Source organism: Nicotiana attenuata, chromosome 12, assembly GCF_001879085.1.
Source record: "Nicotiana attenuata strain UT chromosome 12, NIATTr2, whole genome shotgun sequence".
NCBI lineage: Eukaryota > Viridiplantae > Streptophyta > Magnoliopsida > Solanales > Solanaceae > Nicotiana > Nicotiana attenuata.
This window is the reverse complement of record NC_032000.1, coordinates 44,304,728-44,319,251: the sequence shown is the minus strand read 5'-3', so window position 1 is coordinate 44,319,251 and position 14,524 is coordinate 44,304,728. Positions and strand designations below refer to the sequence as shown.

General features: G+C 40.4%; 1 protein-coding gene across 1 annotated transcript; it reads left to right on the top strand.

Moving 5' to 3' along the window:
* On the top strand, positions 12,873-13,606 carry LOC109236073. Its single transcript, XM_019402297.1, has 2 exons — positions 12,873-13,128; positions 13,233-13,606. The coding sequence occupies exons 1-2, from the start codon at positions 12,873-12,875 to the stop codon at positions 13,604-13,606; spliced, it is 630 nt and encodes a 209-aa protein (XP_019257842.1).

The window sequence follows — 14,524 nt, the reverse complement described above, 5'->3', positions numbered from 1 at the left end:
GCCGTCTTGTTAATCTAAGTCCTATTGTATGTCCAACTTTTGTGCTTCTCTTTTTCTTTTATCACGTAGTTAACAGGTAAAGAGGGAAGCAAATTTTTTTTTAGTTGCGAATTTGACTTGAGCATCTACATTTAGTCAATCTCTTATTAGTGAGATTCTAATTACTAACCATTCACGGAGACAAATGGTCGTGTATCTAGGAGGAAATTTTTGATAGCTACCACCAGGAGGCGTGGTTGTGTGACCCTTTCGAGCTCTGAAAATAGAAAACTTTTTGATAAGGAACGCTTCAGCCTACCTAACGTTAACCCAAATTTATTTGACTAATTAATTTCACGATGATTAAACAAAATATCTTTAGTAGCTAAATACATTATTTTTGAGATGTATAAAGTTGTGCTCGAAGTAAAATTGTGAGGAGGGTTAGTAGGGCATGCTAACAAATTCACTGAATGACGTGTCCAAATGAAAATATAAATCATTTGTGAGGAGAAAACGAAAAAATGAAAATTGAGAAATATGGATGAGTCGGAGAAAGAGCAGTTGCGAGCAGTGGCAGAACGAGAAATGTTGTAAAGAGTATTCAAGGTTTAATATATATATCTATAAAAAAATAATTTTAAACTTCTTTACATAATATAATTTTTTATATACTCCGTATAATTTTTCGACGAAGAGTGTTCGCCTGAACACCCTTCTGTCTATGTCGCTACGCCACTGGTTGCAAGGTTAAACTTAATTAATGGATCTTGGGATTGCAGTGAAACTTTAGATAGAAGAATCCTGCTACCTAAAATCCCATGGAGCTTGTGACTTAGGGTGCACTTTTTAGTTGTCTAAACTTCCGTGATCAGAGGGTCAATTTCACAGATTTACTCCTGTGAATTTCACTCTGAGCCACTAAAATAAACTCCTATCAAACTTGTTCATTAATTTAATTTCCAGTTTATTTCTCAAAAATGTTTTAGAATATGTATGCAGTAAGCAACATTATTCTTTCTAGATACAAATTTGAGATAATTGACAGAGGATATACTATGCAATATACTTGTCTATTGACTAGGCTAAAAGAAATGCTCAACCTAAATATAAAAAAAAAGGTGATGTAGACATGGCTGAATATGAGATGAGGATATACTATACTTTGAAACTGAAAGAAAAATGTCAGTTCGGTGTACGAAATCGCCCGCATCCACACAGGATCCAGAAAAGGATCGCATTCCAAAAAGGTATAATGTAGGCAAGCTATTCCAATACAAGCATCAATGATTTGATTCCGCAGCTCTTATGACCTATATGTCACACGTAAATAACTTTATTATTGCTTTAAAACTCCCTTTCACTTTAAAATTTAAAAGTTCAATCCAATTTGATCCGAATTAGAAGCTTCTTACAAAAGTTGAAACTTGTAGTACCACCATCAGTAACAAACTCAAATTTTCTGTCGTTCTTTTCTCTTTGTTGTCTAGATGATCGTATGATTCTATAGTCATAGTCGCGTACTCACTGTACTAAACAACTTCTCTATGGATTATCAATAGATGATGAACGGGGTAATTTTTGTCCCTAGACTTGAATGAGATGTTTGCTTGTGATGAGGTGATGCTGGTGGCGAAGCCACATACCGATAGAATTGGGATTTCTGCTGATCCAGCATAGCTTTCTCCTAATTGGGCCTTTTTTTTTATAGTTGGGCCATTACCTTTATTTTCTTTTGAAGAATTAACCTAAATAGCCGCCCATCTAATCTCTTAAATATATATATATATATAATTCATGTATAACATATGCATAACTATGTATAATTTATGTACCGACTAGAAAAAAGTAAATATTGAATATGACGGGCTATTTGTGTAACAATTCCTTTTCTTTTATACTGGGACTGTAACGACCCGATCGGTCGTTTTGAGCTCTAGCGCGTCGTTCGGCAGTTTGAGACCAAGAGCAGCTTCACTTCAGGTATTATGGCTTGTAGGCATGGTCAGAATTGAATTCTGGGAATTTCAGAGTTGATTTGGAAAGAAAATTCTCATTTCGAAAGCTTTAAGTTGGAAGAATTGACTAAGATTGGGTTTTGAGTAAACGACCTCGGAATCGGGATTTGAAGGTTCCAGCAGGTTCGTATGATGATTTTGAACTTGGGCGTATGTCCGGATCGGGTTTTTGATGACCCGGGAGCGTTTCGGCGCCTATTATGGAAGTTAGCATTTTGGAAGAATTCCATAAATTTGGGTTGAAGTGTATTTCAGTGTTATCGATGTCCGTTTGGGATTCTGAGCCTGGGAATAACTCCATAGGGTGATTCTGGTATTGGGGACGCGCCCGGAAGTGGATTCGGAGGTCCGTAGGACATTTGGAGTCATTTGGCTAAAGTTAGAAATTTGGAGGTTTTTGAGAAGTTTGACCGAAAGTGGACTTTTTGATATCGAGGTCGGATTCCGATTCCAGGAGTTGTAGTAGGTCCGTAATCTCGAATGTGACTTGTGCGCAAAATTTGAAGTCAATTGGATGTAATTTGATAGGTTCCGGAATCGAATGTAGAAGTTTGAAGTTTTAAAGTTCATTAAATTCGAATCGGGGTGTGATTCATGTTTTTAGCGTTGTTTGATATGATTTGAGTCCTCGAGCAGGTTTGCATTATGTCTTGGTACTAGTTGGTGTGATTGGACGGGGTCCGGGGGGCCTCGGGTGGATTCCGGGTGGTTATCGGGTTGAAATTCGAAGTTGAAGAAGAATTGAGGGTGTTGTCTTCTGGTGTAACTGCACCTGCGAGGTTAGGGCCGAAGGTGCAGAGCCGCAGAAGCGGCCATGTGGGCGCAGAAGCGGCTTAGGCTGGAGAAGACTGGGACCGCATATGCTGCCAAGTTCCGCAGAAGCGAGACCGCACCTGCAAGCGGGTAGCCGCAGAAGCGAAGGCGCAGAAGCAAATGGCGATCACAAAAGCGGGATTAAGGGTTCTGACGGAGAACCGCTGTTTGGCCCGCACTTGCGGAACCGCAGAAGCGGTCAAGTACCGCAGGTACGAATAATCGTTGGGCAGTGAGTTATTTTAAAAACGGGATTTGGCGCATTTTCCTCCATTTTTCTCCTGGTTTGGGCGATTCTTGGAGTGTTTCAAGAGGGGGTTTTCATCATCAATGGAAAGGTTAGCCATCCCTACCTATTATGAGTTAAATACATTAATTATGTATAGATTTTAACATGGAAATTAGTGGGAATTTGGCGTTTGAGGAAAAACCTAGAAAATTGGTATTTTTGGATTTTAACCACGAAATTTGACATGGAATTGGGAATAAAATGTATATTTGAGTTCGTAATGTTATGGGTTTATCTTCGAAAAATTTCGGAATCCGGACACATGGGCCCGAGGGTGATTTTTATCGACTTTTCGATCGGGGGTTAGAAATTGTTATAAATTGGATTATAATGAGTAATTGAGCATATACTAATGGGTTTGCATAATTATTGGCTAGTTTTGGAGCGTTGTGCTTCGATTTGAGTCATCGGAAGGGCGTGGAATGACGGTTATGGAACTTCAGAGCAAAGTAAGTCTCCTTTCTAACCTTGTAAGAGAAAATTTACGCCATAGGTGAAATAAAATAATATGTGCTCCTATTTGTGGGGGCTACGTACGCATGAGGCGATGGGAGTCCGTGCGTAGCTACAATTATGCTTAAGTTCGGGTAGTCTAGGGCCCAAAAGCATGCTTTACTTGTAATATTTGCAATCTTGTTGTCAATTAAAATGCTTAAATCATATCGAACTTTGTAAATAAATTTCTAAAAGTCTAGACATCATTTTCTTGACTTTTAAAAGAGAAATTGCCTTTTCCTTGGATTATTACCCCTTGATGAATTCTTGATTGACTGCTTGAATGTGTTTATCTTTTGTGGAACGGGTCGAATGTCTCGGTAGATTAAACAGATGCATCTATGGTTCGTGCCATTCGACTCTCTGGCAGTGCACAGATTAAATATTTGTTGGATCTGGTCGTACGACCTCGACATGATTTGCACATGCTTGTATTGCTTGCCTTGAAGTTTATAAATAATGATATTGCCTCCCTGGTCTGAGGTAAATTGATAAATGATGAAATATGAATTTAGAAATCTCTTATTATTAAAAGGATTGTTTACTTGCTTCATGATTTCCTTGAGTTTACTGCCGTTTTTAATGAATCCATGACTAATTATATTATTGGACCACTAGTAAGTGTCGAAGTTGACCTTTCGTCACTACTTCTTCGAGATTAGACTGGATACTTACTGGGTACGTGTTATTTTCGTACTCATACTACACTTGCTGTGCATTTTTGTTGCACAGGCACATGTATGCTTAGCGGCCTCATTGGGCGCAGCGACATGGTTGATTCGGAGACTTAGGTGAGTTGCATCTCTCGAGACGACCCGCAGCCAGCAGAGTGTCTTTCAGAGTATTGTATTTTCTTTTCCGTCCAATTTGTATTTCGGACAGTTATTGTATAGTATTTTATTTCCTAGAAATTGCTCATGCACTTGTGACACCGAGGTTTGGGATATATATGGGATTATTCAGTATTGAATTTGTTAAAAACACTATTGTTCACTTTGTGAAGTTCACCATTTATTATCTGATCAAAGGAAATCATGATTTCAAAAAATACTAAAATGAGCATTTAATTAACTTCTTGGTGTTGGCTTGCCTGACAGTGGTGTCCGGCGATATCATGACCCTTAATGGATTTTGGATCATAACAACATGGTATCAAAGTACTAGTTTTCCTTAGGTCTCACGAGTCATGAGAAAGTCTAGTAGAGTCTTTCGGATTGATACGAAGACGTATGTACTTATCTTCGAGAGGCTACATGGCTGTTAGGAGCACTTCCCTTCTTGATTCCTCATCGTGCGGTTTGATTCCTTGAGGCTTATGCCTTCATTTCCTTCCTATTCAATCTTATGCAACGTGAAGCATTTATTATAAATCAGGAATTGAGAAATTATAATGGTATCACAGATGTGGTGCAAGGTGTTTCTCCCTGTGTAGTTGTTTGGGCTATTGTTGTCGCCTTGCGGAAGGATGTTCTGTCATTTCTGCTCAGTAGCTGTACTTTTGAGAGCTTTGAGGCTATGCACAGGTTGCTATGATGCTCATGAACGGTTATCGCGCGGTATTAATGTGATGATGGGATGCTTGCCCATGTGTCGGGGCAGTGAATGACTTGAAAGGAGGTCTACTCAGTGCATGATTCAAAGATTCAGTATTTCATTTCCGGCAGAGGAAAGGCAATCGAACTATAAATGTTCAAGTTTGGGTTGATAGAGTAATAAGACTTGGTATTTTCGAGTGTGGTGAAATTTTCATCTGCAATGTGGTGTCGTCGTCCTCGATTGACTGTGTTAAGTTCGTCGGTGTTATGATCCTCTACAATTCGCCTTTGGGGCAGGATATTGTAAGTTAGTATAGAAGAAGTGGCTGTTAGAGATCGCGGTGTGCGGTGGTTCAGGATCGAATCGGTATTCCTAATATTGACGGCTCGAGAAAGATGATCTTCGGAAAGATTTAAAGTAGCAGCGATCTGTTGGTTCAAGTGCTACAGAGGTAGATATAGATTTAAGGCAACAATTGGGCAGCAAAGGATGAGGAAGGGCATGTGGGAAATGTCAGGCAGTGGTTAAATTTCTAGAAGGCCAGGTGTAAGAAGCTAACGTCAAGTAGTTGCTTAAAGGAGTGAGTTTGACCAAAGTGGGAGAGTGGCAGAGTAACATATAGGTTCAGTGGCAGGATAACTACACACATTGAGGAAAGTTTGGAATGATTTGGGAACTTGGCGGATGATGATTGGGTCCACGGGCTTAATTGAGAATATTGGCTATTATACGGCGGGAGATTGGGTGCAACAGAAAAGAGTTGCTTGATATGAAGAAGGATGCAATATAACTTTGAATTGGAAGATGTCGCACATTTAGTTGATGTCCATAAGGAGTGAACAGACTGGTACAGTTGGTGAATGAGAATGGGCTTGGGATGGGCTATTGATGTCGTAGTGATTGTATCCCGTGCAGTGACGTTGGAAGATGTCGGCATGTAATTTCCACGGGTGGGATATCTCCCATGAGCAGGTCAGCGGACGCGTGCTTGGCGAAGCTTCTGCAAAGGAGATGTTGAATATGTGAATGTTGCCAGAGATTCAGAGTGTTCGTGAAATGCTAACAGAAGGAATTCGAGGAATTTGGCAGGTTGGTTGTGCAAGCTCATGTCATCAATGAAGAAAGAATCTGGGTGGGTTCCAAAGTTGTGTAATAATAGCTTCAAGCTAAGTGGGAGAGTCCCACTGCCTACAATTGGGTTGCATGGTTATCTACTTGTGAGGCTTCGGGTTATCGGCGTATTGGTAAGTTATTACAGCTAAGGGAAAAGAAGATAAGTGGTAATTTGAGCAAAGGAATTGATAAAGGTGTGCTATGGTTGGCCTTATTGACTCATGTTCAGGCTTTGGGAAGATTTAGGACTTATGCTTCGTACAGAGGTGATTTACAAAGGAAGCGATTCAGTCGGGTGCTTCATTGAGATGGGTGTTCATATGCCAGCGGAGCCTTGGAGTTGATTATATCTGGGACCAAGCCAGAGTGGGTGACTCTCAACAACGGTCCTAGTGAATTCAAAGGTTAAAAAAGAATTTCAAGCCCGCGGTATGGTTAAGAATCGAGCTTTTGCAACGGAGTATGATAAGAGGCTCGGATTGTTCTATGATATTTTCGGCTTGCAGTGTAGCATTTGGAGGAATGAGAGAGAATGACTTCGGTATCGTAAAGGAATTATCAAAATGGGTGTACCGGTTGAGGATGCGAAAGTGTGTGCAAGGAGGGCATGAAACAGTTCATTGGTTTGGAGACAATGTGGTCTCATGGGATGGGGTCACTTGGGATGAGTGCGGAGTTAGGTTCGTGATGTAAGGAATGGAGCTATTATTATTTCTAAGGCAAGTTAAGGGTAAATTAGAAAAAGCTAGATTGGTTAGCCATGGTTGAATCGGCATAATAATGGCGGTGATCAGTTCCTTCAGTGTGATTAAGTTATGCATGTGATTTGTGACGCTACGTGCGAGGCCTGACGGCCGCCGTAATTGATTTAATTTGGAAATATTCAAGTATTATGGCCTATTATATGTAGGCGAATCCCGGAAGCGTTATGGTGGTTTACACCACTACTTGAGGATTTGCATGTTCTACGGTTATGAGAATTCACTCGTGTGTTGCTGTGGTTCTCTTGGAATGAGATAAGTAAAAAGGTTTCTATGTGATGAAGTGTTCACCCTATTAGTGGTTCAGGAGTTATGATGAAATTGTTGTACTATCGCATATTGGCCTATTAGGAGCAATGAACGGTATGAAATTTGAAGGTGAGGATCAAGGTTGTGGTTCGGTATTAGCAAGGATGTCATGAGCTCGGATGAGCAGGAAAGGGATTTGAATGTTTAGAGTAAGCTGGTATCGTCTTCAGCGACACCTGAGATCGGTGTCTTGTGAAAGAGGCTTTGCATCCTGGTTATGGATTCTTGATCTGCTTTGCAGCGTTAGAGTGGCCGGTGGTATGGATGTGCAAACTTGTTACCTTGTACGGAAGGTCGTGGAAGCATATCTCACGGGAAGATTGTACAAGTGTGACGTTGTAGTCACTCGATTTATTGAAGGTTTAAACCAAGTATGAAGAATGTGGTAATATCGCTAATTTGAGAATTTATGCCTGGAGGGCACTCGGTTTATTGGGTTGTGGACTATGGAGGTTTGCTCCGGATATAATGGTTGTTCTTGTGAGTCATGGGAAAAGGGGTTATTATGGACCCTTGAAAGGTTATTAGCCCCGTACGGTGCGATCAAAACCGGCTTGTGGTTTGTGGATGGATTTAAATATGAATATGGGCTCTATATCAGGCCAGATGTGTTCATTTCATCATAGCGCTCCTTATGGTGGAGTATTCGAATGTTGGATGTTATTTCATCGTCGACTATTTCATGTAATACTATATTGTATCGTGCGAGTTGTGAAACGACTTGATAATTCTCTTACGTGTTGAGGTTCCGCGTAACAATGGTGTTATGTGAGCATGATGGCTCTTGAGATTCAGATCATATATCGCACATCAGTTGTGCTTGAGTTTTATAGCGTATGGCGCTATCTGTCTCCCCAGAGATGGTATTATGCACTTACCGTGCTTGTGGCCGATATTCGGTATTTTGTAGTAATGAGCACTCTAGCTCGGTATGTATCTCCTTATATAGATTTTATGTGTGGATCGGGTGGCACGCCGCCACGGGTATGTTGTTTGGATCGGGTTGCACGCCACAACAGTGTGATGTTGAGTACAGTTCCCTATATTCTATTTTGTGTGTTTTGTTTCCCATTTTCTGAGGAAGGTTCATGACACCTTTTCGGTTGTCTAATTAGTTACGTGGGTTGAGTAGTCCCTTCCAGAGTTCGTTTTCCTTATGTATCATGTTTGAGTTTGTAGCTTATTGGCACATTGTGGCATCACATGAGACTTTTAGTCATGTTTGGGGTGGTTTATTGCCTGAGCAGCTCATACTGGGTGAGACGAGATTATTGGATCTGGGATCATTGCGAGTGGATAATATGAAGTATATTAAAGAGCAAATACCATTATTTGGTTCAGAATGAGGTAATGGTTCTTGTCAGGAGTATAAACTCAATGATTTGTTGACTCGGTAGTTGGTTATGAATTTCTACACATCTCTTCCGTCGTGGCGGTATTGCAAAGAGTTAGAACAGGATTTATAAATGTCATGGGGTGCATTGTGAGCATCAGATTCGGGAAATATCGGCTATTATGATCAGAGAGTGTTATTATGGTCTTATAAATGATGTAGTGCATTGTGTGAATTCAGCAAGGGTGTGTAGTCATGTTCTGGTACAGCGTGTGGTGATTGATACGGTATTCGTATGTTGGAAGCAGGCCTGGCAGAGAATTCCGAATGTTGGAACTGGGCTCTAAGGCTTATTTGCCTAAATGAAAGAGGATATCTTCAGATTTGATCGAGCTGATGTGCTCAACTGAATTGTGGTAGCACGGGTAGGTGCACGAGGTATAAACAGTAATTTCAGACTACTCCAGCACAGTCCTTAGCACGTTCGAGGACGAATGTATGTTTAAGTAGGAGAGAATGTAACGACCCGACCGGTTGTTTTGAGCTCTAGCGCATCGTTTGGCGGTTTAAGGCCAAGAGCAGCTTCACTTCAGGTATTATGGCTTGTACGCATGGTCGAAATTGTATTCCGGGAAGTTCGGAGTTGATTTGGAAAGAAAATACTCATTTCGAAAGCTTTATGTTCGAAGAATTGACTAAGATTAGATTTTTGAGTAAACGACCTCAGAATCGGGATTTGAAGGTTCCAGCATGTTCGTATGATGATTTTGGACTTGGGCGTATGTCCGGATCGGGTTTTTGATAACCCGGGAGCGTTTCGGCTCCTATTGTGGAAGTTGGCATTTTGGAAGAATTTCATAAATTTGGGTTGAAGTGCATTTCAGTGTTATCGATGTCCGTTTGGGATTCCGAGCCTGGGAATAGCTGCGTAGGGTGATTCTGGTATTGGGGGCGCATCACGAAGTGGATTCGGAGGTCCGTAGGACATTTTAGAGTCATTTGGCTAATGTTAGAAATTTGGAGATTTTTGAGAAGTTTGACCGGAAGTGGACTTTTTGATATCGGGGTCGGATTCTGATTGCGGGAGTTGGAGTAGGTCCGTAATGTCGAATATTACTTGTGTGCAAAATTTGAGGTCAATCGGACGTGATTTGATAGGTTCCGGCATCGAATGTAGAAGTTTGAAGTTCTAAAGTTCATTAAGTTCAAATCGGGGTGCGATTCATGGTTTTAGCGTTGTTTGATATGATTTGAGGCCTCGAGCAGGTTCGCATTATGTCTTGGTACTGGTTGGTGTTATTAGACGGGGTCTCAGGGGCCTCGGGTGGATTCCGGGTGGTAATCGGGTTGAAATTCGAAGTTGAAGAAGAATTAAGGGTGCTGTCTTCTAGTGTAACCGCACCTGTGAGGTTAGGACCGTAGGTGCGGAGCCGCAGAAGCAACCAAGAGGGCACAGAAGCATCTTAGGCTGGAGAAGACTGGGACCACAGATGCAGCCAAGTTTCGCAGAAGCGGGACCGCACCTGCGAGCGGGGAGCCGCAAAAGCGAAGTCGCAGAAGCAGATGGCGATCGCAGATGCGGGATTAAGGGTTCTGATGGAGGACTGCAAAATCGGTGTTTGGTCCGCACCTGTGGAACTGCAGAAGCGGTCAAGTGACCGCATGTGTGAATAATCGCTGGGCAGCATGAGTTATTTTAAAAACAGGATTTGGCCCATTTTCCTCCATTTTTCTCTTGGTTTGGGCGATTCTTGGAGGGTTTCAAGTGGGGGTTTTCATCATCAATGGAAAGGTTAGCTATCCCTACCTATTATGAGTTAAACACATTGATTATGTATAGATTTTAACATGGAAATTAGTGGGAATTTAGCGTTTGAAGAAAAACCTAGAAAATTGGTATTTTTGGATTTTGACCACGAAATTTGACATGGAATTGGAAATAAAATGTATATTTGAGTTCGTAATGTTATGGAATCTTTATCTTCGAAAAATTTCGGAATCCGGGCACGTGGGCCCGAGGGTGATTTTTATCGACTTTTCGATCGGGGTTAGAAATTGTTATAAATTGGATTATAATGAGTTGTTGAGCATATACTATTGGGTTTGCATAATTATTGGCTAGTTTTGGAGCGTTGTGCATCGATTTGAATCATCGGAAGGGCGTGGAATGCCGGTTATGGAACTTCGGAGCGAAGTAAGTCTCATTTGTAACCTTGTAAGAGGGAATTTACCCCATAGGTGAAATACATCAATACGTGCTCCTATTTGTGGGGGCTACGTACGCACGAGGTGACGAGAGTCCGTGCGTAGCTACTATTATGCTTAAGTTTGGGTAGTCTAGGACCCAAAAGCATGCTTTACTTGTAATGTTTGCAATCTTGTTGTCAATTTAAAATGCTTAAATCATATCGAACTTTGTAAATAAATTTCGAAAAGGCTAGACATCATATTCTTGACTTTAAAAAGAGAAATTGCCTTTTCCTTGTGTAATTACCCCTTGATGAATTCTTGATTGACTACTTGAATGTGTTTATCTTTTGTGGAACGGGCCGAACGCCTCGGTAGATTAAATAGATGCATCAATAGTTCGCGCCATTCGACCCTCTGGCAGTGCACAATTTAAATATTTGTTAGATCTCGCCGTACGACCTCGGCATGATTTGCGCATGCTTGTATTGCTTGCTATGAAGTTTATAAATAATGATATTGCCTCCCTGGTCTGAGGTAAATTGATAAATGATGAAATATGAATTTGGAAATCTCTTATATTAAAAGGATTGTTTACTTGCTTCATGATTTCCTTGAGTTTACTGCCGTTTTTAATGAATCCACGACTAATTATATTATTGGACCACTAGTAAGTGTCGAATTCGACCTCTCGTCACTACTTCTTCGAGATTAGACTGGATACTTACTGGGTATGTGTTGTTTTGGTACTCATACTACACTTGCTGTGCATTTTTGTTGCACATGCACATGTATGCCCAGCGGTCTCGTTGGGCGCAGCGGTATGGTTGATACCGAGACTTAGGTGAACTGCATCTCTCGAGATGACCCGTAGCCAGCAGAGTCTCTTTCAGAGTATTGTATTTTCTTTTCTGTCCAATTTGTATTCCGGACAATTATTGTATTGTATTTTATTTCCTAGAAATTGCTCATGCACTTGTGACACCGGGTTTTGGGATGTACAAGAGATTATTCAGTATTGAATTTGTTAAAAACACTATTATTCACTTTGTGAAGTTCACCATTTATTATTTGATCAAAGGAAATTATGATTTGAAAAAAATACTAAAATGAGCATTTAATTAACTTCTTGGTTGTTGCTTGCCTGACAGTGGTGTCCGGCGCCATCACGAACCTTAATGGATTTTGGGTCGTGACACGACCCATGTCCGGCTTTATTTTATTGAATCTACTGTTGCACATACTAATAGACCCATCGGGTCCTAAGACAAAATAATAGATCAATTTCTTTTCTTATTTACCCAATGGTGTCTACAAACTCTCTCCACCGACTAGAACCTAGGGTTTTCATCGATCCATTCTCTCAAGTACTGGTTAATTTTATTCGTTAACATGGTATCAGAGCAACGATTTCTTCAGTACTCGATGAGGTTGTTCATCCAATTGGTTTAGATTTCTCAATTTTGATGTTTTGTTTGGGTATTTTCGACAAGGGTTGTTTTGCAACTTTCCGACGAGATTTGAGTTTTTCCGGCGATAATGTTGAGGAAAGCTTCAGCTTTTTCTACTTTTTGTTGAAAAAGCCTTTACTCCTTCGAGTATTTTGAAGGAGATACAATATCATCTGTCCACTCCTTAGTCTATACCTAGTTGAGAAACACATCTTTCGTGTTGTAGTTTTTGTAGCATGTTTTGATTCTATTTGAAATTAATACTGTCGTTATTGTGTGAAATCGATTCTTGATTGTACTGTTCAGTGTGTTGGTTAAAGTTATGGGTACAGAATCGACCTCTTCTTCTGCTGCCCTTGAATCCTCCCCTATAATCATCGACCCCTCACATCCTCTCTATGTCCATCCATCAGACAACCCAGGTGTCTTGTTGGTATCTGTTCCTTTTTCAGAGACAAGATATTCATTATGGAGAAAAATTTATTGATTGCATTGTCTGCTAAGAATAAGGCTAGTAAGATTAATGGTAGAATTCTCCGGCCTTCACCTAGTTCTCCTCTCTATGACTACTAGGTTAGGTGTAATGATATGGTCTTTGCTTGGCTCAGCAATGCTCCGTCCAAAGACATTGTTGATAGTGCCTTACATTGTGGCACTGCTAGGGACCTATGGAGAGATACAGAGGAAAGATATGGGCAATCTAGTGTTAGTAGGTATTATCAGATTAAGAGGAAAAATACAGGGGTCTCTCAGGGCTCCTCCGATATTGCTAGCTATTATACCAATCTTAAGAAACTCTGGGATGAGCTTTTAGTCCAGCCTACACTTGTGGAGCTGAACCACAGTGCAGTGATGGTCAGAAACTCATCCATTTCCTCATAGGGTTGAATGACACTTATTCAAATGCTAGAAGCAACATCCTTATGACGTGTCCTGTGTCAACCCTAGGGAAGGCATATTCTATTCTTTTTCATGATGGGAGTCAAAGTGGAATTAAGTCTTCTGGTAGTCTTTTTGCATCAGAATCAGCTTCTTTCTCTGTGAAGTCCTCTCCTACCTCTGGTCAGTTCAACAATACCTCTGCTCAGTTCAACAATGGGCACAAACCTTATCCTCAGAAGGTCAACATTGATGCCAAGAGGGGAAATCTTGTGTGCGAACACTGTAAAAAGCATGGGCACTTTGTTGAGAAATGTTATAAACTACATGGGTTCCCAAGTGACTTCAAGTTCATCAAGGGAAGAAAATCTTCTGCTTGCACTCAGGTTGACCTTCCTGCTTCAGAATGTCAGAACTCTTCTGAGAATGTCAACCCCTTATAAACATTTTCTATACAATATTCAGCCTTTACCTTTTTCCTATCTTATTAAACTTCCTAATGGCTATAAAGTCAATGTTCCTTACACAGGTTCTTTACATCTCTGCAATGACTTGATTTTATCAGAAGTTCTTTTAGTCCCTTTTTTTTCCAGTTCAATGTAATCTATGTGCCTCAGCTAGTTGATCAGCTCAGTTGCACAACTTTCTTCACTAGAGTTTTCTGTCATTTATAGGGCCCTTCTCTGAGGAGGCCACTAGAAATTGGTAGAGCAGCAAATGAACTCTAGGTCATTGAATTACTTTACCTCAATCTAGTCCACCTGTAAATAACTTTTTCAATAAAGTCTCAACTTCTTTGTGTGATTACAGTACTTGCACATCTACTTGTAATCCTGATTTCTCTATTAACAAAGCTGATCTTTTCTGGCATCAAAGGTTATCTTACGTATACGTCTCTTCTTACACATTTCAATTAGACATATAAAGACAAATCCTAAGGGGTATTTCCCCCCACATAAAATTAGGCAAGAACTTACCTCAAACGGGCCAAACCAATACTCCAAGAACGCCTTTCCTTTGAAAATCACCTCCAACTGGCTCGAATCTAACCAAAAACAACTCAATAACGTCAAACAAAGTCATAGGAATTAATTCCAAAAAATAAAGCTTCAATTTTTATTCTATTTCCAAAAATTCAACAAAAGTCAACCCGACCCCACATGGTCAAAACCCGAGTCAAGTGTTAGATCCCGACTATCCATAACCCTACGAGTCCAAATATCTGATTAGATTCAAAACTCAAGTCCAAATCAAACTTCAAATCCTCAACTTTTAGTCTGTTAAACTGTAGGAAAAACCCTCAATTTTTTCTCTAATTCCATATTTTAGGTGTTTATAATCCATGTAGATTCTTGAAATAA

Bases quoted from the DNA above. Each gene is read 5' to 3' on its own strand.
- LOC109236073 (XM_019402297.1), top strand. From the start codon at position 12,873: ATGGTCTTTGCTTGGCTCAGCAATGCTCCGTCCAAAGACATTGTTGAT. The intron at 13,129-13,232 runs GTGCAGTGATGG...TGTCAACCCTAG, and splicing joins ACTTGTGGAGCTGAACCACA to GGAAGGCATATTCTATTCTT.